The 25879-nt window shown below is 40.9% G+C and overlaps 1 protein-coding gene across 3 annotated transcripts in view; it reads left to right on the top strand.

Moving 5' to 3' along the window:
• Window positions 1-25879, top strand: part of ANO6 (anoctamin 6) — a 200350-nt gene that overhangs the window by 56430 nt on the left and 118041 nt on the right. For all 3 annotated transcript variants that reach the window (XM_027093542.1, XM_027093540.1, XM_027093541.1), the window contains one exon: window positions 20665-20744. In XM_027093542.1, the coding sequence (XP_026949343.1) occupies window positions 20665-20744 (80 nt within the window). The remainder of the gene's footprint in view (window positions 1-20664; window positions 20745-25879) is intronic.

Raw genomic sequence — 25879 nt, 5'->3', positions numbered from 1 at the left:
GTGAAATAGATAATTTTAAGGTCTCTTTGTATCCATAGGTTGGTTTTATTTCTAAATAAATAATCATGTGTAACTGAACACCAAATTTGGAAACAAAATTGCAGCAGCCATCTGAAGAAATGCAAAATGTGTCATCTTGTATTTGTCAGTCAGTCTCTGTAACTGACACCTTTAAAGTCTCAAGTAAAATTGCAACCCATATTCCATGAACAAGAAACTGTTAAACATTCTGATTTTTTTCCCCCCTCTGGGCTATTTTCAGCTGTTAGCAGCTCAGCTCCAAAGCATGCTTGGATTCATGTTCTCATAACTACACAAAGTGTTCATTTTGAGCCAGAAAGGCAGGGAAGATAATATAGAAAAAGGTCTATTTTTTCCCTTCTACCCTCTGGCAGGGATGGCTATCTAGGTTGTACCCCACCGGGAAATGTGTCCTTCCCATCCAAGCCATGTGTGAGTAGATAATAGCCCATCTATGTTTCCTCTCTCCTCCATGTTGCTGTTCCTCAGTTAGATGGATAGATGGAGTAGACGTTGCATGCCACTGTGGTTTTGACTGGCGGGTGTGATCACTCACCCAGTGTGCTCAGCAGTGGTCAGTACAGTGACTAAGGAGAAAATGTGATCTGTGAGGCCAGTGACTTGTGGCTCGGAGACAAAGGTGAGGTTTCTTTGAGCAATGAGAGCCACCCCTCCCCCAGTTACTAGGACAGAATGTCCCTGGGATGGGGCGTAGGAGGCATTTTGTGAAAGTTCTCTAGGTTATTGTGAAACACTTGATTCTACTACTGACTCTGGGGAACTATTGTCTCAGGAGCAGGAGGCCAGAAAGAAAAGCAGAGTCTCGAGCATTTGCAGAGCTCAGGAAAAAATCATAACAGAAACTGAACCCCACACAGCTAGCCAGCTCTTATCAATCACAGAAATGATTTCCAACTCTCACTGCTTTCCTCATGTTCTTATTTCACACCCTTTTCCCTCATTCTTAGTAGGTCATCTTCTTAAACCAGAGAGGAAATGGAAACCTTCAGGGGATACTGCCTCAACTTCTTTTTTTCCCTTTCTTTCACCCTTGCCCATCAATATGCGCATGTGTGTATGAATATGTAATATACATCATGTGAATACACATTTAATCTTACAAAACAAAGCACAACAAACAAAAGTATACCTTCCTCAACTCTATGGCCATCCTAGGTTCTGCTGTATCTAGTTCATTCACTCATTATTCAGTTGGTCAATATTTATTAGGGTCAACTGTGTGCAGAGACCTTGGCTGGGAACTGAGGGTCTCCATCAGACTAAATAGATATAACCCCTGCTCTCATCATGCTTCAGTCTCTTTTTAACTGGACTTCTTTAAAAATTATTGTTCTTATTTTGCCCCACTACAGAAACAACACATGCTTGTTGTCATAAATTTGAAAGTTGATTCTTAATAGAAAGCCACTAAAGGGTTTAAATCAGAAAAGTACTGGGTCAGAATTGCATTTTCAGACGTCACTTTGGCTGCTGAAGGGAGAAAGGATTGGGGGGGGGAGGGGTGAAAGTTGCTGGCAGGTCAGGAGATTAGTGCTATGGTCCAGATAAGGGCTGCTGGGGGCTTGGCAGTGTAAGGTGAGAGAGGAGGACAGAATCAAGAAATACAGAGCACTGTAGGATGGTGAATGTTGGCTGTGGGGATGAGGGGGAGATGGGAGTCTAAGAGAACACCCAGGTTTCTGGCTTGATGAGCTGCATAGACAGTGATGCCATTTACTGAAATAGGAAATAATGGAGAAAGAATAGAGGTGTGTGTGTGTGTACGTGTGTACATGTGCATGTGTAAACATAAGTCCTGTATGAACACTGCATTTGAGATGCCTGGGAGGTTTCCAAGTGGAAGTGTCACATAGGCAGTTGGATGTATAAATCTGGTGTTCAAAAAAGACATCCGAAATAGAACGCTGCACTTGGAAGCTTTAGCCTAAAGGTGTTAACAGATGCCATGGGGTAGATTACAGAGGGGTGGGCCTCGGGTAGAGCCCTGAATAGTTTTAGAAGTAAAGGTTCAGTTAGGAAGGAGGTGCCAACAGAGGCGACCAGCAAGATGGAAGAACCTCCAAGAAAGGAAAGCAAGGGAAGAGAGTCTTCACAAGAAGTCATGGTCACATGTGTCTGTAATTGTTGAGATGTCAAATAAGGCAACAAAACAAAACGAAACAGACATTAGATTTATCTGTGTGTAACTCATGCATGACCTTAGCTGGAGCCGGGTGCTAGGTAATAGAGGCTGAATCCCTGTCAGAGGGGTGCCAGCTCACCTACAGCCCTGGCAGTAGTAGCAAGGATTTTGGACTATGTTATAATGCAATAGATGCAGTGGAAAAGGCTGGTAAACTTGTTGTGTTTCCTTTTATGAAAGCTTCTTATCTTTATTGTTTTATTCTGATTACCAAAGCAGTATGTATGAATATACATATACACTATACAAATTTTAAGCATTAAAAAATGTGACTGAGAATAACCTATACAAATTTTAAGCATTAAAAAATATGAGAATAACCTCCATAAGCACATTCCCTCATTTATCATCACTGTTAATAAGTTGAGGCACATCCTTCAAGATTTTTCTGTGCATGTGCTACCACATACACACACTTTTACACATTTACTTTAAAAAAAACTGGGCTTATTGCTCTATAGTCTGCTAAAGCTTGTATTCTTATCTGTATAGTTTAGACATCTGGCTATATACAGCAGATGTCCAGTATTCTATTATGCTGCAGTATTCTCTGGATATTTGAGTTTTATTTAGACATTTTTGCTCTCTCCCATAATGCTACTCTGAACATACTTGTTCATATTACTTGCGTATTTCTTTCATATGTGTACAGGAATTTCTGTGGAATAAGTTCCTAAAGTGGAATTGTGGGGACAAAGGGTGTGCACATTTGACATTTTGATCCTGCTTACATTGCCCAAGGAGAGGGGCTTTTTTTTTTTTTAAGATGGAAGAATTTTGAGCATGAAAAATGTCAATAAGGGGCAAATAAAGAGTCGATTGAAGTTGTTGGGAAAAATGCTGAATGTTCAATCATGAGAAGGCCACTGAGAATGGAAACCAAGGCATGGGAGGGGGCTCTAGTCTGAGCAGGGTGGACAGGGTGAAGGGGTCGGGGGAGGGCAAGGTCTCCAGCTACTCTGCATCCCCCAGAGCCTTGCCCTGTGCCGGCACATGGCAGGTACTCAAAAATACTTGTTGGTTGAATGAATAAATGAATGTAGTTTGGTTGATTTGGCAATGGAACTTAGTGATTTTTCCATCTGAAAGCATCTAGTTTTCCACTTTCTCTACAAAATAGAGGGTTAAGATTTCCTACTGAAATTGGTGAAGGAGGAGTTGGAGATTTGAAAGCCCCTTCTAGCTTAGTGACCCCAGATGCCCAGGTCAGACAGGACTCCTGGTCTAGGCATCTCTTACCTTCCTCTCCAATCAGGCTGTTGAGTCTAAGGCCTTAATATCACTGGACTTAATCTAACTCTGTTCATCCCCACTACTACCATCATTATGTTAGTTCCAGTCTGGATTCTCCTGTCAGAGCCGCCTCTTAGATGGTCTCCTATTTCTTCAGGGCTCGTATTAGAGGCAGCCTCCTCCAAACCCAGCCAGGCTGGCTCGGGAATCTCTTCTTCTGCTCCCCAGCACTGTGCAGGCATCTGTTTTCACTGGACGTCACGTGTACATTTGTTTACCTAAAGCCTTTACATGCCAATGTCTTCATGGCTATTTTTACATCTCCAAGACCAGCTGTAGTGCTTAGCTCACGTTGCATGCTAAATAAATGATAGGTATTATTATTATTTTTAATTAAATTAATTAATTAATTAATTTTTGGCTGCGCTGGGTCTTTGTTGCTGTGCGCGGGCTTTCTCTAGTTGCGGCGAGCGGGGGCTACTCTTCATTGCGGTGCATGGGATTCTCATTGCGGTGGTTTCTTTTGTTGCGGAGCATGGGCTCTAGGCCTGCGGGCTTCAGTAGCTGCGGCACGCGGGCTTAGTAGTTGTGGCTCGTGGGCTCTAGAGCACAGGCTCAGTAGTTGTGGCGCACGTGCTTAGTTGCTCCATGGCATGTGGGATCTTCCCAGACCAGGGCTCGAACCCGTGTCCCCTGCATTGGCAGGAGGATTCTTAACCACTGCGCCACCAGGGAAGTCCCAATGATAGGTGTTATTTTGTGTGAAATAATAAACTTATATTTACATAAACTTGGTACAGGGACAGGAAGGACCAGGACAAAAGCAGGCATGAGATAAACTCACAGAGGACCAGTAACTTAAGACATCTGATCCTGGAACAAGTCTCAGGATTATTATTCACTGCCTAGGGAGAGGCAGTCATTTGTACTATGATTTCTGCAATTAGCACGTTAAATTTTTTTAATATTTTGAGAAAATTTAAATACTTTGTATCTCTAACGTGATTTCGCTAGGTTCAGAGGTCTATTTATTTTGGAAATCTCAATTTAAGAACTACTTTGTGGTATTTTCTGGAGTAGAAATGCCTGGACTGCCTTAACTGCTTCTGGCCAGCTGGAGGATAATCCCATGACTGAAGTCCCTGATGGAATTCCAAAAGACATGGCTTTCTAACCCATTGAAAGAGCTCCCAAATTGGGATGGGATGTTCCTGTCTGGATCTGCCTGCCTCCTCTGTCATCGTGCCCCCCCCCCCCGCCAACACCGATCTGCTGGGGAGAGTAGTAGGAGGTCCTTACTAGCTGGCAACTGAACTAGTATTTCAAGTTACACAATCAGAGCGTAATGAGAGATGAGACATGAAGAGATGGTTATTTTTCTGTGGAGCGAATAGCATGGGTTCAAACCTTCTAAAGCATTATATTCACAGCTAAGAAACTCTGTGCTCAGAAGACTAAGAATAATGGTTTGGAGTTGTCCGCATCTCTGGGACCATCTTAGAGGGACACTTGTCACGAGGGCTGCGGTCCTGTAGAAAGAGATCAGCACCCTGGGGCACAGGGCCAGATGCTTCATGCTGTGATTCCCCCCTTCACATCCCAAACCAGAGCTTCCCTCAAACAGCCACGTATTAGTACCACATGACCCTTGCCACTCTTTTAGCAGAAGGGAATGACTGGGACTGGGGACACGGTCTGGGTGCCCCACTTCTGAGCAGTCCCCCGAGGCTACTGGGCTTTTGAATGGTGAAGGAGGAGGTGGATGAGGCTTGTGTTGCTGGGATTTTTGCCCTTTATTTTCTCATCCCGTTTTCCCGTTTTCTCATCCCACAGTGGCAGCACTATGGGCTGTTCGAATGGGAATTTAAATCGCTTTCACGGTGTAGGCATTCAGTTCTCTGTAGCCTAAGATAATATCCTGAACCATTTAAAACTGATTCATTTGGAAGGAATTTTTGTACTCTCAGTCCGTTATTTAACTGATGGCTTGAAAAATGCATCCGCACATTCAAAATTTAAGTAATGGGCATGAGTTAGAAATATCTAAATATTAATACAGTAGAGGATGCATAAAAATGGGATTTACATTTCTTGAGTTTTCTTCATTTTCAGTATTAGACTGAATTTACATACACTTTCCTAATTTTTGATACAACAGAACATTTAATAGACTGCTGTCAGCATTTTTATTTCTTGACATACTCCAAAGGCTATACTCCTTTTTAGAAATTGAAAAGAGCTTCAGGATGGTTCAAAAATAACATTGTTTTCCCTCTCACTCTGTAATGCTTATGGCTAATACTTATCTTGTGTCTACTGTGTTCAGGTACCATGCTGAACACTTTACATGCCACAGACCATCTCTTCTTGCAAACAACCCTGAGAGGAAGTACAATCAGCCCCATTTTTCAGTGTAGACTCTGAGGCAGAGAAAGGTTGAATAAGCTGCCTAAGGTCGCAGTTAGAAAGTGATGGGTCTGGGCTCTGAATTCAGGTCTGTCCAACTCTAGCAGCCAGCCTTCGAGAAGTCAGGCATCCGTTTGGCCATTCAGCAGAGAATTGCAGAGTGCCTGCCTTGGCCCAGGAACTATCCTAGGTGTTTGGGATTCAGCTACAAACAAGGCAAAATCTCTGCCCACATAGAACTCACATAATATATGAGTAAGTAATTATTAGTTAAATGCTAAAGGAAAGTACAGCAGGGCAAGGTGATGGAGAACAGGGGCTCTGCTCTGGGACTGTGTAAGTTAGGATTTGAGGGGCAGCATCTCCAAGGCTGGGATATTGAACAGAGACTTGAATATTGCAGCAGAGCAAGCTACCCAAGGCCAGTGTAATATAGTAGGTACAAGCATAGCCTATGGGCTCCTGGGTTCAAATAAGGATTCTCCTGCTCATGAGCTGTGTGATCTTGGGCAAAATACTTGGCTTCTCTGTGCCTCTTCACCAGTGATATAAAGGAAACTACAATACTTATCTTTACCTTATAGGGCAGTTGTGAGGATGAGATGGGTTCATATATAAAAAGAATTTAGCTATGAAACAGGAACTGGAGCATATTAAGCACTCTAAGTATTATCTGTTATTATCTAGGCCCTATGGGAATGGTGAGAAGTAGCTGGTTTCTGGGTAGATTTTGAAAATTCAACTGATGGGATTTATTGAGGAACTGAATGTGAAGGTATGAGGGAAAGGGGGCAGGGACAATTTTGGTCTCATTTATTTGGTGGATTTGGGGGCCACTTACCCAGATGGGGAAGACCTGGGGCATAGCAAGTCTTTTTGGAGGGGGAGAAGGCAGAGTGCAGGGAAGAAGTCAAGAACTTTGGCTTGAGCATGTTAAGACCGAGATGTTTCTTGACATGTTCATGTTTTGTATATGTTCACTGTAGAAAATTTGAAAAACATAGACAAGCATTAAAATAAAAACACTTGATATTCTGCCACCCATTATCTTTTGCTTAAGTTTATTTTTACCTCCACACAAATTTTAAATCATGCAGTATATGTAGGGTTTTTTGGTTTCTTTTATATCCTCTTCCGTTTATTGGAAAATGGCTCATGGCAAAGAGGAGAGTTAAAATACAGGCAAGGTGATAAAAGCCCGAGCACCACAAGAGCCCTCCACACTCACCAGCACCAACCGGGGTTATGGACTTTAGAGAGGTTTCTACTAAGGAGCGTAGAGCATGACACAGACCTTGTTTCTGCTCATCTAAGAACCCCCAGCCCCTGCTGCCTGGTACTGCCTTATGCACAATTGTTAGCAGACATTTTTAAACGACCCTTTTTTTCTCATTGTGGTAAAAGACACATAGCCTAAAGTTTACCATTTTGTAACCATTTTTAAGTGTATAGTTCAGTGGCATAAAATACACTCACATTGTTGTGCAACCATCATCTCCATCCATCTCTAGAACTTGTTCATCTTGCAAAACTGAAACTGCACCCATTAAACAATGACTCCCCATTCCTCCCTTCCCCAGCCTCCAGCAGCCACCATTCTGCTTTCTGTCTCTCTGAATCTGACCACGCAGGGACCTCATGTAAGTGGACTCATATAGTATTTAGCCTTTTATGACTGGCTGATTTCACTTAGCCTAATGTCCTTAGGATTCACCCATGTTGTCAGGTGTCAGAATTTGCTTTCTAAGGCTAAATAATATTCCATTGTATGTTTTGTTTATCCATTCATCCGTAGATGAACACTTGTATGGCTCCTACCTCTTCGCTATTGTGAATAATGCTGCTATGAACATAGGTGGACAAATATTTGAGTTCCTGTTTTCAATTATTTGGGGTATATACTATAATCTAGTTTTATAATCTACTTTTCACATTAAAACACATTGTTAAAATTTTCCTTGTCATGAATATTCCCTACAAAATTAATTTAAATAATTGCATTATGTACTATCATATAGCTGTATCCTAGTTGATTTAAGAAAGCAAGTATTGTTTCCTAGAAATAGAATTATAAATTCAAAGGGTATGACTAATATTAAAACTTTTGCTACATTTGTCAAATTGCTACCCAGAAACTTATACAACCTGACACTGGCAATATCTGTACGTGTTCCCTGCATCTTTGCTAATATTAGGTATTAATAACTACCTTCTGTCAATTTGATAATTAAAAATGATATATCAATTCTGGTTTTCCTTTTATGCAAATTTAGGGTTCACTTTCTAGGTTAGAGTTTATTTGTAGTTGATTACTGGTTTGCTAAACACTCAGCTTGTGAGATGTTGAGAAGAGATAGAAGTCTAGGGGTCCCTCCTTCTTAGTCTTGCATTCTAAGGCAATCTCAGGCTTTTTGCTCTGTGTATATATGACAAGCTGCTGTAATAGAGTTTTCCTGTTATTGTGTGCTAAATACATTCTTAGTAGTTAAACTTTCACAAACCCTTGCTCACAACTCAAAAATCCAAAAAGTGCTAGAAAAAAATGTTTTTGGTAATTCATGTTACAAAACGGGACAGATCTGTTGAAAAAAACATGACCTCAACCCACATGAGACTACTTATATTTTTTATTCATCCCACTTAGAGTGTTCACATTTTTGGCTGCAAAACGTGACCATGGTTGAGTAAGAGGTACTGTCCCAGACCCCACTGAGGGTGCATAGTAATATACAATATATACAGATAAGAATTATTTTCTTTTTGAATCCTGAAAAGTTCTGAATTCTGAAACACAAACATTTTGGCATCAAAGGTTTTGGATAAGGGAATGTGGACCTATAGTGTTTTTTTCCTTGTATTTCTATGTTCCCGTCCCTCCTAGGCTTTAAAAACTGATTGTGAAATCAGGCCTACGCTGGCCTTGAGTTTAAAGACAGTAGAAATTTAAGTGTGGTATCTTCTTTCATCCCCAGGACATGTATAATCACTATAATCTGGAAACTGACAGATCAGTGACTAGGACCAAGTTTCAGCTGAGCCATAGCCAACTTCAAACTCAGGGTGGTGTTCCACTGGGAACTCTGGGGGTCTTAAGAGACTTGAACCAATTGGACTGCTGAGTGATAGTGATAGCGTTGCAAGATGTTGTTGGAACATACTTCTATAATTAATACTATTTGTCCTTTATAGAACATCAACTCTCTTAGCCAAGTTTTTAAAAAACAATACCAAATTGGTAAAATTAAATAAAAATTAGTCTTCAGTTTTAAGATTGATTATTGTTCATGTTATTAAATCTAAAATTTTCAAAATATGTTTGTTAAAATGGTAAAGGTTGCAGAATTGAAAAAGCTGACTCAAATTCATGTGGAATTGCAGGGGGCCCTGAATAGCCAAAACAATTTTGAAAAAGAACAAAATTGGAGGATTTACATTTACTGATTTCAAAACTTACCAGAGAGCTGCTACAGTAATCAAAAGTGTGTGGTACTAGCACATGGATTAACATATAGACCAACAGAATAGAACTGAGAGTTCAGAAACTGGCCAGAAATGGCCAATTGATTTTTGAAAAAGGTGCCAAGTACACTCAATGTGGAAAGAAGAGGCTTTTTTTTTTAACAAATGTTGTTTTGACGGCTGGATTTCCATATGCCAAAGGAATGCAGTTGGACCCCAACCTCACATCACATATAAAAGTTAACTAAGGGCTTCCCTGGTGGCGCAGTGGTTGGGAGTCCGCCTGCTGATGCAGGGAACACGGGTTCGTGCCCCGGTCCGGGAGGATCCCATGCGTCGCGGAGCGGCTGGGCCGGTGAGCCATGGCAGCTGAGCCTGCGCGTCCGGAGCCTGTGCTCCGCAGAGGGAGAGGCCGCGGCAGTGGGAGGCCCGTGTACCGCAAAAAAAAAAAAAAAAGTTAACTAAAAATGGGTCAAAAACCTAGATACGAGAGCCAAAACCATAAAACTGTTAGGAGAACATAGAGGTAAACCTTTATGACCTTGGATTTGGCAGTGGATTTTTAGATATAACACCAAAAGTATGGACAACAAAAACAAAATAGATAAATTGGACTTTATCAAAATAAAAACTTTAGTGCAACAAAGGATATTATCAAGAAAGTGAAAAAAAGAACAGTGGGAGAAACATTAGGAAATAATATATCTGATACGGCTTTAATATCCAGAATAATAAAGAACTCCTACAACTCAACAAAAAGACAAACGATCCAGGTAAAAAATGAGCAAAGGACTTGAGTAGACCTTTCTCCAAAGAAGATCTGCAAATGGTCAGTAGCATATGCTCAGCATCATTTGTCGTTAGGGAGATGCAAATCAAAACCACAACATCATTTCACACCTACTTAGGATGGCTAGAAGTTTTTAAAAAACAGAAAATTACAAGCATTGGCAAAGATATGGAGAAATTGACACACTCATACATTGCCGATGGGAACGTAAAATGGTGCAGCCACTGTGGAAAACAATTTGGTGGTTCCTCAAAAGGCTAAACGTCAAAATCCTGCATGACTCAGCAATTCCACTACTAGATATATACACAGAAGCACTGAAAACAGAGGCTCTAAAACAGTTACGTATACATCGTTGTTCACTGTAGTATTATTCACAATAGCCGAAAGGTAGAAACAATCCAAGTGTTCATCAACAGAGGAGTGGATAAACAATATGTGGTATATGCATACAATGGAGTGTTATTCAGCCAGAAAAAGGAATGAAGTTCTGATACACAATACAACGTGGATGAACCTTGACATCATTATGCCAAGTGAGGCAAAAGGACAAGTGGTATGTGACTCCATTTATAGGCAATATGTAGAATAGGCAACTTCATAGAGACCGGAAGTAGATTAGAGGTTACTATGAATTAGCAGGAGGAGGAAATGAGGAGTTATTGCTTAATGGTTACAGAGTCTCTGGGGTGATTTAAAAAAAAAATTTTTGGAAACAGTGGTTACGGTTGTACAACATTGTGAACAGAATTAATGCCACCAAATTGTACACTTAAGAATGATTTAAATGGCAACTTTTATGATTTATATATGTTACTATAATAACTCTTTTAGATGAAAAGGAACTAATGAATTCAGTTAGAATCTGGTAGGTTTGTGATATATATTGTGCTTTTCTATAAAAGTATTAGCTGGGCTTCCCTGGTGCTGCAGTGGTTGAGAGTCCGCCTGCCACTGCAGGGGACACGGGTTCGTGCCCTGGTCCGGGAAGATCCCCCGTGCCGCGGAGCGGCTGGGCCCGTGAGCCATGGCCGCTGAGCCTGCGCGTCCGGAGCCTGTGCTCCACAACGGGAGAGGCCACAACAGTGAGAGAGGCCCACGTACCCCGCCCCCCCCCCCAAAAAAAGTATTAGCTAATGTGGTTGGTATATGAGAGTGAATAATGTGAGTTCAAAAAGAGATATGTTTAACTTCCAGGGATATTTTTGGAGCTGAATTATTGAGGGAAGTTTGTGGGAATAGGGAAAGGCTAATAAGAGGAAAACAGCACTAAACGTCACTGGGAATGTAACAAGATGGAGAAAATTGTGTTTACTGAAGCTCTTCTCGGGGCTAGTATTGTTATTTGTGGATGGTAGAAATCCTTAGAGTTGCCACTTGGGGTAGGGCTGGGAGGGTGAGATGCCCAAGGGACTCACCAAACTGTCTGCCTTTCCTTCTGCTGTGAAGTCTTCGGTGCTGCAGGTAGGAAATGTTCCTGCCTGATGCGTTGCTGGAGCAGTTGGCAGGGTGGAGGGGAAGCAGAGCCTCTCCTTTTTGTAAATATTGTCCAAGCATTTGAAGACTATTATCTTGAAAGGACACTTTACTATTGGCCTGTTTTGTATGTGGACATATCCCAGTGTGGCCCAATGCAATATATTTCTGGAAATATTAAAACTCTCTTATTATTACATAGGTAATTAAATTCACTCTGAGGAATTGAGCACTAGTAACTTTTCTAGAGTGACAAAGCATTTATAATTCATTCCATCATTTATTCGCTCATGTACGGAGATCCATGATATGCTAGGTATTACTTCAGGTTCTGAGGAAACAGAATAAATTAAGACAGTGACTTGCCCTCTAGGAGCTCCAGGACCAAGTGGAGAAGAAAAGCAAGTCATGACCATACAGTGTGATAAAGGGGATGGACATGTATGTTTTTTCCAGATTTTATCTTCTTGGAGGTGACCAGTTTGTGAGAGAGTAACTACTATGTGATTATTTGGGACTCTGTTCCATATAAGCTGCAAATTTATTTATAATAATCACTAATTTTTATTTCTTTTTCACACTCTAACCAGAAGACCAACTGAAAGTACTATATTTTAATAACTAATAATGCAACAGTTCAGTGTTTGGACACCTTTCATAGTGATATGATAGGTTTTACTAGACCTGCAAAGTGCTATAAGAATGTGAGGTTGAGGCAGCTCCTGGTACGTAAATGGTGACATTGAAAAAAAAATTTAAAGAAAGGGTAAAATGGTGGTGAGGGGAGGTGCATTCCAGGTAGAATGTACTAAGGATAAGATTGAATATAAAAAGGATAAAACTTGGTGACTGACTAAATATCAAGAGTGGGGGAAAGAGAAAAGTCAAAAATGGCCCCAGCTGTAGTTTAGGTGGTTGAATCAATGCTAATACATTAATCAAGAAGGGAGATACAACAGGGGGCACCTTTGAAACAAGGCAGTTTTTACCATAATGTAGGGAAAATATTTATATTCTAAATTACTTGAAGGGTAGTACTGGGTCCTAGTCATGAGTCCAAAAAAAAAGGGAAGAAAATGTTCTTACCCTAACAAATTTGACATATTCATAAGTGCTTTTTTCCTTCTTCCCACTTTAGCTGTTTTTTTCACTTCCAGAAATATGAGAGAGAGAGCACACTTTTGTGTTTCTGAAGATGGGAAAAACAGAACTCTAAAAGAAACCATCAAATTCAATTTGGAATTTGCATTCCCGGAATGATTAGAGGAGAATGCCACAGTTTAGTTTATATGTCAGTAGCAAGCTGTGGTAAGGGACTGATCCATCCAAATTCAGAAAAGTGAAGAAACATTTCCTGATTCACATTTCTTTTCATTGAAAGTTAGTAGCCAGCAGTGCTTAGGCCACTGAGGTCATTCAGAAATATTTGCTGAATTAATGTTATCTTTTTCTATGTTTAAATTCATTTTCTTATAAAAGGAATGAATGGTAGGGATAGTCAAGGTAAAAAGTCAGAGGGAAAAATGGGTGCCTAACAAGGTAAAGGATGCCAAAATTTATTAAAGAATGAAGTTGTAAAAAAAAGTACCCAATAGTTATACAGTACTTAACAGTCTTCGAGTCACTTTTATATATGTGTCAGTTAATTTATTCTCCACTTTTTGATGTAGGCATTATAATCCACATTTTAATGATGAGGAAACTGAGACTTAGGGTTGAGTGATGTGCCTGAAGCCACAGGGTCATACTGCATAGAGGTCTTGTGAATCAAGTCCACTGCCCTGGGTGGTAAAACGCAGCCGTCTTAACCTTGAAAGGAACTCTCCTGTCTTTGTGTTTTATATTTCATTATTAACTTTATTTTCATTAATAATGACTCTTTGGACCCATTTTAGAATAGCATTTAATATTACAGGGCCTATAATCTTTAAGTTTACAGCCTTTGGATAATAGGGAAAATCGATTTTCCTCTTCCCATCACCAAACTGCAGTGGATCCTGTAAAACTGAAGCCAGAGAAAGAGACACTGGAACCTGGAGACCAAATACGATATCATAGGATGATGCGACACGTGGGGTATAGGCTTAGCCTTAGGTGGTGTGGGGAGTGAGACTGGGCAGGCCCACATGATATCTGGAAATTACGGAGTGACAGGAAATGGTGGTCCCAGTGTGTGGTTGCTTTAAAAATAGTGGCTGGTGAGTGCCAGGTTATTCAGGTTAAACATTAGATATATGCTGAGATCCAGTTTTCAGAGACTTCTAGTCCAGTGGGAGAAGAGAGGTATAGGTATAGGATGCTTGGCAGATCACTAGACGTCCTGCCCAATCTAGATATGTGACCATATCTTCATTCCTAAGGCAATATGGCCCATTCTTTTAACACTTCTTTAATTGTACATTCACTAGATCATGGGATTCCTGAGGACAGTTTCTATACCCTCTTCATCACCTAGCTCCATCCTTGGCATGTGAATATCTTTAGCCACTTGTCAGAATATTGTATTTGTTTGTTTATTTTGTGGAGATTTTCCATTAATTCTTCTAATTGTGAGTACTATACCAATAAATTTCACTGCATTTTTTTTTCATTATTTGTTTTTCAAGATGTATTAGTCAAGTTAATACTTTTCTGACTTACCGTGCTATTTTAATTCATTACCAAGTTACATTTAGCATCAGGGGACCCCTTGGAATTATTTAGAGCAGCTTAGGAGACATTAGTGAATTCAAAAAGATGTCCAGTTTTGGAGTCAGATTCAGACTGCCATTGTATCACTTCTAGTCGTTGACTTCAGGCAACTAATGATATCTAAATTTTCATCATCTGTGAAAACGAGGATACAAAGAAGATTAAGTAAGATCAGACCTTTAGAAGTGCCAGGCATGTTATAACACCCTCAGGAAATTTCTGTTTACATTTCTTCATGTCACGATATGATATGATTATGTTCTATGTACGTGAACTTAATTTATATTTAGATAGTGTTTTATTTTTTTAACATGATTTTGAATTGTCATTTGTATTCTTTGCACAACCTGTAAGATAACCAGGGAAAGTAATTTTTTAACTAGTTTCAGATAAATTGAGAATAGGTCATTGCTCAGGATCATGCAACTAAGTTGCAGGTCAACCCAATCAATCCCCTTAATCCATGCACAGTGCCCTTTGCACCAGGCCACGGTCTGTTTTCACCTGCTATCTCTCATATACTTGCTATGCCTCTGACCATTTCATTCACAACCAGTCACCATAAAGAAGATGTGATTTGGACCCAATGACCTGCCATACTGATGCTGTAAGTTAGATATAGTGTGGATGCCTAATTCTGATTACTTTTATTGCTGGGCACTGCTTATCAGGCAGTCTTTGGGCCTTACGCATGACGTTCCCGAGAGGTCGTTTTGTGTTTTCTGATGGATAATAGGTTATCCAAGTTATAAAATGTAGATGATGGCTCGTTTTATTGCCCATTTTAGGTAAATCTCAATCATCTTTGCTGTAGAAGTTACCTCTCCATTTTGCAGTTGGGATGATTTCCATTTCTAATTGATAGACAAGTAATCATGTGAACTGCAACTTTCTGGTGAGGTTTCTACTGTTCTCTTATTAACTCATTAATGTGACTGGACTTCTAGACATTTCTGTTGGGGCCTTCATGTATGTCAACTAGTACCACCAATGACTTTATTCCTTTAATCTTACTATAGTAACTGCATTGATAAAGTTTTAAAAATATTGTTTCTATTTCTTTCATTTTAAGCTAATTGTTATGTGATTAATTACTATTAAATTTAGGAAAAGTAAATAGTGAGTTTCTTTTGACCAAAGCCTCAATTATTTGAGTTTTGCCTATAGTAAACCAGTTGATGTATGTGTATACAGTGTTTTCTTTGGTATTCCTACAATACTCCATTAGTCTGTCTAGCCTAGCACTTACTAATTATCCTCAAAATAGGATTTATCATGTCTCAAATTCCTTTCCTCAAGAAGAGAGAACTTTGTCTGGTTCTTCTTGGTATTCCCAGGGCCTAAGAACACAATGACTGTGCAAAATATGTATAAACCAGGCAATGAATGTTTGTTGAACCTGACTTCCAGTTGAACTTTCACATTGCATCCATACAAAATTATATCAACATGTCAGGACCAAAGATTTTTCATTGAATAAACAGTTTTCAGTTCTCTCAGCAGCTTTGTGATGAACAGATAACATAGAGGTACCACATGCTTTTTATATTCCAAGTGCCAAAATTAAATGAGGTAATCATGGTGTCATTCAAGGTGGTACTTCTGTAGTATAAAGTGAGGTATTACGGCAATATGAAAAATGCATTTCAAAATATTACATTTTAAAATGACTTATATAAAGAAGAAAATTAAATGAACATTTTTGCCTTTTTAGGATCTTTTTCCTGATTCTGCAGCTATTTTAATAAAAAGCCCTCAAAGTGTCACCTAGATTTTGACTATTTTATTTTTGCTGAGAAATGAACTTTTTCAACTGTGTTAGATTACCAGAAATGAGAATATCAAACAGTAACTGGAGACCCTCAGTAGGGAAGTATAATTATCATATTAGCATCATAAACCATTTGCTTCTCAGTACTGTATTAGGTAATGAGAGCAACAGCTGCAGCTTTGTTCTACCTGGATGATGTTTCAATTAAGCCATTTCTGTTTTATTCACTCAAATTTACAGGTTCTACTTTGTGTTGACATTAACCAGTGAATCTGTTAGTTTCCATTACCAACAGAATAACTAAAATTATAAATAGTTCTATATTTTCTCTCACAAATCCTGTCAAGCTGCATAGATGCCTTTAATTTGATAGAACATCTGGGCAATACATCTTCTTTCTCCTCTGTGTTTAGGCAAAATTTGTACTTTCTTTTTTTTTTCTTTTTTTTTTTTTCTTTTTGCGGTACGCGGGCCTCTCACTGTTGTGGCCTCTCCCGTTGTGGAGCACAGGCTCCGGACACGCAGGCTCAGCGGCCATGGCTCACGGGCCCAGCCGCTCCGCGGAATGTGGGATCTTCCCGGACCGGGGCACGAACCCATGTCCCCTGCATTGTCAGGCGGACTGTCAACCACTGTGCCACCAGGGAAGCCCTGTACTTTCTTAAGCTTATCCTTTCATTAAAAAAAAAAAAAAAAAAAAGTCAACAACAGCAGCTCTGTCCCATCTGTTGACCCCAGATACATAATAGGTAAATTGGGCATCTCTTTCTAAAGGAATCCGGATAAGATGCAAAAGTCAAGTCACTCCATCAGGTTTACAGTACTTGTTTAAAAAAATACCTGCAGTATTATGTTTCTCTGACTTGCTAGTTCTGCCAGGAAGAAAAAAGTGAATCATAAGCACCACAGATACAATTTCATCAGTGTCTATCTTACTGCTATAAAAAGGTCTTTTCTTCTTACTTGTAAACCAAGCTGCAAAACACCAATTGAAAACCCACCCTCACAGCCACTAGTATAAACACATTTTAGCAAGTTTTAAAGGTGGCCTGCAAGAATGTAATTATCTTGGACAACTTGTTCTGATGTTGGAATAACCAGTTTATTACAATTCCCTGAGTGTAACAGACTATGCAGTACTTGCTGAATGTAACAGACTGTGTAGTACTTGCTGTCGCCCCCTGGCCCCTGGAGTTCTCAGGGGCAAGCACCTTAATTTCGGCTCTGGTCACAGCTCTGCAAGCCATGGCTCACCTCATCTCTTTCCTGTTTCTGCTCTGGTTCACATTTAGGGGTCCTGTGATGAACTCAGTTTTTCAGAAGCGTTAGAATCACTTGTCTGTGTTCTTTACTACTGGCACTTTCTTGCAGTTCATAGGCTTACAGTGATATGAGTTTAGTGGGCAAGATTCTGAGTGAACCTGAAGTCTAGTCCAGATATTGGGATGTTTCTTAGTGATGTGCCAAATAGCTGAGTGGTTGGCCGATAGTTTGGTTTTGTTAAACAATCACTTAGAGATCTCATAACTCTCACCTATACATACCCAGCTTTCTTTGGGGCCACTGAAGGGAATTTTTCTGGGTTGATAGGAACCCAGTCTCTTCTTTCATGAAAGCCTCTAATGGATTAAAAAAAAAGTAATATGCAATTAAAAAGTCACTACAAAGCTAACATCACACTTCATAAAATTAAAAGTAATTTACCGTAACTTAAAGCTTATCCCATACTCAATCTTCCTAGTTTTGATAAATACAAACAAACCTTCCACCCCTAGTTTTGATAAAAGCAAACCTTTATAGCTGGTTTGTTCAAGTTAAGATCCAGCTGAGTACCACATATAGCTAATGGTGGTTGTGATATTGTGATTTGTAATAAGAAATATATATTTGTTCTTCCTTGGTTCATGTCACAGAGCTCCTTTTTTATTTATTTATTTATTTATTATTATTATTTTTTGGCCGCACCTCGCAGCTTGTGGGGTTTTAGTTCTCCAGACAGGGATTGGAGCAGTGAGAGTGTGGAGCCTTAACCACTGGACCGCCAGGGAATTCCCACAGAGCTCCTTTTTTAAAACTCTTGGAATTTCCAGCGTGATGAGAGGGATAAAGATGCCCTTTGTTATGATAATGAGGTGCTTGGACAGCCCCTAGGTAACCAAAGGAGGGGGGCTGGCTGCCCAGGGAACCCACCAAGTGATTAGAGGGTAGAAATTTTCAGTCCCACCCCCCTGACCCCCGGGGTAGGGGAGAGGGGCAAATTGAATCAATTACCGATGGCCACTGATCGTCAATCACTCATGCCTCTGTAATGAAGCCTCCATAAAACCCCAAAAGGACAGGGTTTGGAGAGCTTCAGGTTGGTGAACAGGTGGAGCTGTGGGGAGAGCAGGGCGCCTGGAGAGGGCATGGAAGCTCTGCACCTCTCCCCACACACCTTGCCCCTGTACCTCCTCATCTGGCTGTGCATCTGTATCCTTTATAACAGCGGGCCCCAACCTTTTTGGCACCGGGGACTGGTTTCGTGGAAGACAGTTTTTCCACAGATGGGGGAGGGGCGGGGGATGGTTTTGGGATGATTCAAGGGCATTACATTTATTGTGCGCTTTATTTCTATTATTACATTGCAATATATAATGAAATAGTTATACAACTCGCCATAATACAGAATCAGTGGGAGCCCTGAGCTTGTTTTCCTGCAACTAGATGGTCCCATCTGGGGGTGATGGGAGACAGTGACACCCAAAGTGTGTTGCTTATATCCAGTCTACTCCGTAAGATGCAGCTTAATCGTCACTTGCCACTCACTGATAGAATTTAGATATGAGTCTGCAAGCAATTGATTATGGTCTCTGTGCAGTCAAACCTCTCTGCTAATGATAATCTGTATTTGCAGCCGCTCCCCAGCGCTAGCATCACCGCCTCAGCTCCACCTCAGATCATCAGGCATTAGAGTCTCAAGGAGAGTGCAGCCTAGATTCCTCGCATGTGCAGTTCACGGTAGGGTTTGCATTCCTATGAGAATCTAATGCCGCCGCTGATCTGACAGGAGGCGGAGCTCAGGCGGTAATGTGAGCGATGGGGAGCGGCTGTAAATACAGATGAAGCTTCGCTCGCTCACCCACCGCTCACCTCCTGCTGTGCAGCCCGGTTCCTAACAGGCCAGGCACCGGTACCAGTCCGTGGTCCGGGGGTTGAGGACCCCTGCTTTATAACATCCTTTATACTAAACTGGTAAATGTAATAAATGTTTCTCTGAGTTCTGTGAGCCACTCTAACAAATTAATTGAGCCTGAGGAGAGGGTGGTGGGAACCTCCAATTTATAGCCAGTTAGTCAGAAGCACAGGTGACAACATGGACTTCCGATTGGCATCTGAAATGGGGGCAGTCTTGAGCCCATAAACTGTGGAATCTGATGCTACCTTCAGGTAGCTCGTGTCAGAATTGAATTAATTGTTCAGTGGTGTGGGAAAAAACACACGTTGGAGTTCTGTTCCGTAGGGCTCTTTAAATCTCTAACAGTCTACCTTTTTCATGTCATTGATTTGCTGAAGAGGCTGGACCTGTTGATAAATGAGAATATTTATTTAAATGCTTAATAATATTTGACTATTTATGTAAGTTTATTTAACTAAGAACATTTTTCTACATGGCCATTACGTGGTTATACTTATCGATATTAATATAACCCAACACTTAATCAGTATTCAAATTTTCGCAGTTTGTTTTTAAGTCTTTTATATCTGGATTGTTTAAACCAGGATCCAACCCAGAACCACACACTGCAAATGGTTGTTTTGTTCTCTTGGTGTCTTTTAATCTGGAACAGTCCCTTTTATTCACATCAGGAACGTGTTTACAAGAGGAGACTAGTGTCTTGCAGAACAACCCACCTTCTGGATTTATCCCTCTTAACACTGTGCTGTCCAGTGTAGTAACCACTGGTCCCATGATGTTATTGAGCTTTTGAAATGTGGCTAGTGCAAATTGAGATGTGTTGTGAGTATAAGAATACCCCCCAAATGTAAAATAGTTCACTAATAATTTTTTATACTGAATACACACATGTTGAAATGATAATCTGGGTATATCAGGTTAAATAAATCTTACTACTAAAAATAATTTTACCTATTTCTCTTTCTTAATGTAGCTACTAGAATATTTTGTTTGGCTCCCAGTATATTTCTGTTAGATAGTGCTAGTCAACAGATTTTAAAACAGAAAGTTACTACCCTAAAATGACTCCACATCAGTTCCCTGACATGTGGAAGAAAAAAGAACATCAATAGGCTAAAGTGTTCCTGAGCTGGAATTTTATAACATTTAGTTGCCATGTCCTTCCATGTAGAAGCTAAGTGATTTTCCATGGTAGATCTAGCCTTAGAGCATTTTAGGACCTAATATCCTACAAGTGTGGCGTTGTCTAGTAGATGAAATAGCTACTGAAGATTTTGAGTGTCCTGATTTCCAAAAGCCTTAAATAATGTCAACCTGTAAGTGTGCCACAGACGCTAAAAATAGTTAAGCCAATGCTGCTGACTTAAAAGCAAAAAAAAGTATGTGAGCCAACTGAAGATCATGCTCATTTATTTATTCGTTTTTTTGTTTCTTTTCAGTCTTGGAAAACCTTGAACAGAGAATTGTCTCCGGTTTTGGATCACTGGAAAGTCAGCAGGATTTCCGAACCCCGGAGTTTGTGAGTACTACCACTCTATCTTAAATTTGTATCAGTTAGCTAGAGGTTTCTCACAAAGTGGAGAAAGAGGGTTTTTTGTTTTGTTTTGTTTTTAAATGAGTTCTTGCCTTCAGTGGCTCTAGATCTGGCACAGGCCTCGCTGTTAGGACTCTGTGTGCAAAGCTCTCGTCCTCTGGGGAGCACGTTCCTGAACTACAGCGTCTTGGCATCATGCACTGTAAGCTTGCTCTTCACGCTGCTTGTAATAGCAAATGGGAACTTGTTCTGCAGTAAAATAGCACTGTGTGTCTGAAACTCCCCCTTTATTCATTGACTCCCTTGCTACCAGTTTCTGCTGTCAAAAACTCTGGAAACCAGTCTCTACTGAGCACATCCAGGTCCACTGACCAGTCCAATTCCTTTTTCATTCTGGAGCCTCAGTAACACAACCTATATGGATACATCTTGTAGGGCTAGGGATATTCTATTGGTTGTTTCTGCTAAGAAGGGAACTAAGTGCTCTCACTAAATTAGACTCATTAAAAGATTAGCCATGGTTCCTACCCTCAAGGAATTAAAAATCTTATTAGATGCTACTGTGATTTTATTAATGCCTTGTTTAAAGAAGATTAAGCACATAGGATGCCTGGTGGAGAATGTCCTTACTAAATAGGTTTTATATTAGGCTTATTTGAAGAGGGTGATGGGAAGAAGTATGTCTCTAATTCCTATACCGTGTTATTGCACCAGATGTGTAAGGAAAGCATGCCAGGATCCACCTAGATTTACTGATTTTTGCCCCCTGCTGCAAATGGCTTGTCTACCAACTTAGCAATGGAAAAATCTTTTTTTAATTTTCAAAGTATGATGTGTAGTCGCCACTCCAGTAATTGGCAGAGCACAATTATATTATTGATAGCGGAAAAAAAACAACAACAAAAAGCCACCTCATTATGTGCTTTCCCTCTTCTCACACACTCTTTGTGGATTGTCCCCTCAATTCAGCCAAGAGTAAGGAAACTAGGCAGGTCTCTGGACTGAAAAGGGATGGCACATGAGACTCTATCCACAATGCCATTTTATTTCAAAGTGTGGGACTCCTGTGGTGTACTAGCAGATTGCCTACTGTGAAAATCACTTGGGTATAATGGAAAGACATAGTATTCAATGACTTCTCTATTATATTTAGTGAGATTTTCAGTGAAGCAGAATTGTGAATGCTCGCCAGTATTCCTGCATCTTAAAGTAACAGAGCAGTTTTGTGTTTTTTTCTGACTTCTGCCGTTACAGCCCCAAAGTAGAATTGACACAGATATTCACGTTTGAGTATGATATTGGTACAGACTCATGGAGCTGACCTTTTTCTCTTTTGTTATTTTCTAACTGCTTTTTTTTTTTTCTTTTTTTAATAGCTTTATTTATTTTGGCTGCGTTGGGTCTTTGTTGCTGTGCGAGGGCTGCTCTTTGTTGTGGTGCGCAGGCTTCTCACTGTGGTGGCTTCTCGTTGCGGAGCAGGGCCTCTAGCTGCATGGGCTTCAGTAGTTGTGGCACATGGGCTCAGTAGTTGTGGCACGCGGGCTCTAGAGCGCAGGCTCAGTAGTTGTGGTACACGGGCTTAGTTGCTCTGAGGCCTGTGGGATCTTCCCGGACCAGGGCTCAAACCCGTGTCCCTTGCACTCGCAGGTGGATTCTTAACCACTGTGCCACCAGGGAAGCCCTGATGCTGAAATTGTTAATCACAGTTTCCTTATTTGTGTGGTTGATATCAGATCTCTATATCCTGGCTATTATCTTTCTCTAACTGTGTGTTCATATCATATTCAGGGAGGAATCTGTGATTTTCTTGTGCTTTATAAATTTTCACACATCTGATGATCATTGCCTGCCACATCTTTGTGTAGCACGTACATAGCTGCTTGTGTTTTCTCGTCAGCATCACAGTAGCCCATGTACTCCCAGTTCCATAGTAAACATGTATTTCCCGAGCTGTCTCCATGGTAAACAAACGGGATGTATAGAAGCTGCCTTGAGAATAGGGGACTCAGGGGACTCAGGCCCGATATTTAAGGGAAGCCTCTTTTGTAGGCAGAACGTTATAGCATCGGTCAGAATGGGTGGCTGCAGTTGGGGAGGTGGCGGATTGGGCACATGCCAGGACAGAGTCAGCTAAGTTGATCCAAACCAAAATCTTAAATTAGAAACAGGGACACCAGTACAAAACTGGGAGCAAAAAGAGCCCCCCAAAATAAAAAATAAATTCTGTATATGCCAAAAAAAAAAAAAAAAAGAGCCCAAAGGCAAAGCAAAATTGGAAACAGAAAAGAGAGAGAAGAATAAAAGGAACTGGATAATCAGCCTTCTGTTCTTCTCCGGGTGGCATTTCGGAAGGTCCAGCCGCAGTTTGCTGAGTTGAACGGAAATAAAGCAAGGCATAGACCGTGTTTACTCAGGCCTTATCCTCAAATAGTTCAGATTTTAGAAGGATGAAGAGCCCAGTGTTTTTGTACAGAATGTATTTATATAGTTTTGTATTTATATAGTATTTATATAGTTACATAGTTTGGCCAAGAGGGAGGACAAAATCCTTATCATTATTAGTTTCCTTCAGAATTTGTTTTTCTTTCGTTTGAAACAAGGCCTGAGAGCAGTGCTCCTTATGGCATGATAAGTACATTAAAGGTTTCCTTCCCAGTTCAGGTGTGTAGTGTGATTAGTCAGACAAAGTATTGCCGTGTAGTCTACATAAATCACGGGTAAAGAAATGCTGTTGTGAATCCCTCATGTGCCTGCAGACAGCGGCCACCTTGCAGGGCAGAGTTTGTCCCGTGATCACATGTTGCCCCTCCCCACTGTCTGCTCCACTCTGTGGGCTGAAGTGGGTGAGTTTAGCCAAACCACGCTGACATGTTAAAAGGTGAATGAAGATGTGAACATAGGTGCATGTGTTGTTGCCACCCCAAAGCTTGTGAGGAGCTGGGAACATGTTGAAACTAGACGTAGACCCACTCCGAGGTGAGGTGCATGTGTGGGTGAGGGTCAAGGTGAAAGGGACCTGGCTAAGGGCTGACCTTACAGAGAGTCCCTTGGTTATCTCACTCTGGTGGGAAACCATCTCTGTCGTGGTTCAGTTTTTTGTTTAAGCACAATGAAAATCTGTTTTATAACCTGCTTTGTTAACTTAATGTTTTATCCTGAACATTTTCCCATACCGTTTTTTCCCCAGTTTTATTGAGATATAATTAACACATAGCACAGTGTAAGTTTAAGGTGTACAGCGCCATGCTGGTTTTTTCCTCTGACACTGATATCTTCTCTGACATTTTCTGTTCCCTTGTGCCAATGAACTGTAATTCATTACATTAGAATTTTCAGAGCAGTTAGTTCAAGAGGGAACTTGTCGAGGAAACGGTGGCATGGTCGGATGCTCTGGGCCCATGTGATTGGTGACCATCATTTTGGGACACGGACCCTGAAAGTAGATGGGGTGTGTGATGACAGGTATCAGACTCTATGAGGAAAGGGATTGACCAGAGTGAGGCTGGGAACTGAGTACCAGAGACCCAGATAAACTTGTAGGAGTTCAGACTAGAAGTAGAGACTGCAGCACTGGCCAAGCTGGTTAGAACCAAGGATGGGGAGCCATCCACCTGGGGATGGAGCATATAAAGGTGGTCCTGCAGCATGGCAGCACAGATGTAGGGCATCCCAGGCTCCCACCAGTGCTCCCAATCCCAGATGTAGTTAAGAGCAAAGGTGATCTAGGCGTCACTGCAGGGGCCCAGCCAGCGTGACTGCCCCAGCAGACCCCAGGTTGATCCCAAGCCCCGGGGAGTAGGAAAAAAACCTGGGGATTGAGGGGTTAGTAGGGGGAAATGTTGGGTAGTGGTCAAGGCTCTTTCTAGAAACCCTGCCTCTGTTGGCACTGACCCAGGAACTCACATGGGTCTGATTGCCTGAGTATACATGGGGCGAAGGATGGGGTATGGGGAGGAACTCTGATCTAGCAACGGTGAATCTGCTTGCAGCATGCTGGATAGAAACCAGGCTGCAGTCAACATGAGAACACGTGGAAGGAAAGAGAAGGCTAAGGAATTACATTTTATGATCTAAGTCTCGATAGTAATACCCTGTCTTTCGGCCTTTCCAGAACTTGAGGTTTATTTATGACTCCCTGGGCTTTTTAGAGGCAGGAGGATTCTTATAGCCTCTTGTCTCATGCCAGTTGATGATGTTTCCCTTTGTTTACCTTCTACCAAATGTGGTGTAAGTAACAAGATAGAGTTTGGGCTGGCAAAAGAATATTAGGATTACAACAGGGTAAACCAGGGAAGATGATGAGAAACCTCAGGATTTAGAAAAGGAAAAGAGACTCGGGAAGATGAGGATTAAAGTGGAGCAAATGTGTTCCCTTCATTCAGCACTCATGGTTATGCAGAGAGAAGGAGGTTGGAAGAATTCTTATGCCATTTGGAATTTTGTGTAACTGGCTCCCCTTTTGAGAGAAGATACTGCTTAACAGAGAATACAGTTGATTTCCTGAAATTCAAATTTGTTTGTCTTTAACTAGATGAAAATAGATGTGACCTTGAAGAAAGAGTTAAAATCTTAATTCAGTCAACAAATCTTTATTTGATGTCTACTATTTTAAGCACTGTAGCGGACAAACAGAAGACATCCTTGCACGTGTGGAGCTTACATTTTGGTAGGGGAAACATAAAACACAAAATGAATAAAGCACAACATGTCAGATGATGGTAAATCCTTCAGAGAAAAATAAAGGAAGGATTATATGTGTGTGTTGCAGAGGGAGTTGGTTACAGTTTTCAACAAGGTGTACAGGGCAAATCTCACTGAGAAGGTGATCAGTGGAAAGACCTGAAGCAGGGATGCTGGAGCCAACTCTTTGGAAAACTAGATGAAGAGCATTCCAGGCAGAGGGAACAACAGGAACAAAGGTCTTGAGGTGGGAGTTGGTGGAAGGTTTGGGGAAAGGAGGCCAATGTGACTGGAGTAGAATGAAGGGTGGTGAGAATAGTAGCTAGTGGGGACTTTACAGGCGATTGTAAACACTTTGGTTTTACTTTGAGTTGGGAAGTTATTTGAGGGTGTTGTCTGAAAAAAATGCACAACCTAAAAGTTGAGAGTTATGTTTTATT

Source organism: Aethalodelphis obliquidens, unplaced genomic scaffold (genome assembly GCF_003676395.1).
Source record: "Aethalodelphis obliquidens isolate GAN/ISIS:26980383/991018 unplaced genomic scaffold, ASM367639v1 scaffold84, whole genome shotgun sequence".
Taxonomy (NCBI): Eukaryota; Metazoa; Chordata; class Mammalia; order Artiodactyla; family Delphinidae; genus Aethalodelphis; species Aethalodelphis obliquidens.
This window is presented reverse-complemented; position numbering and strand designations above follow the sequence as displayed.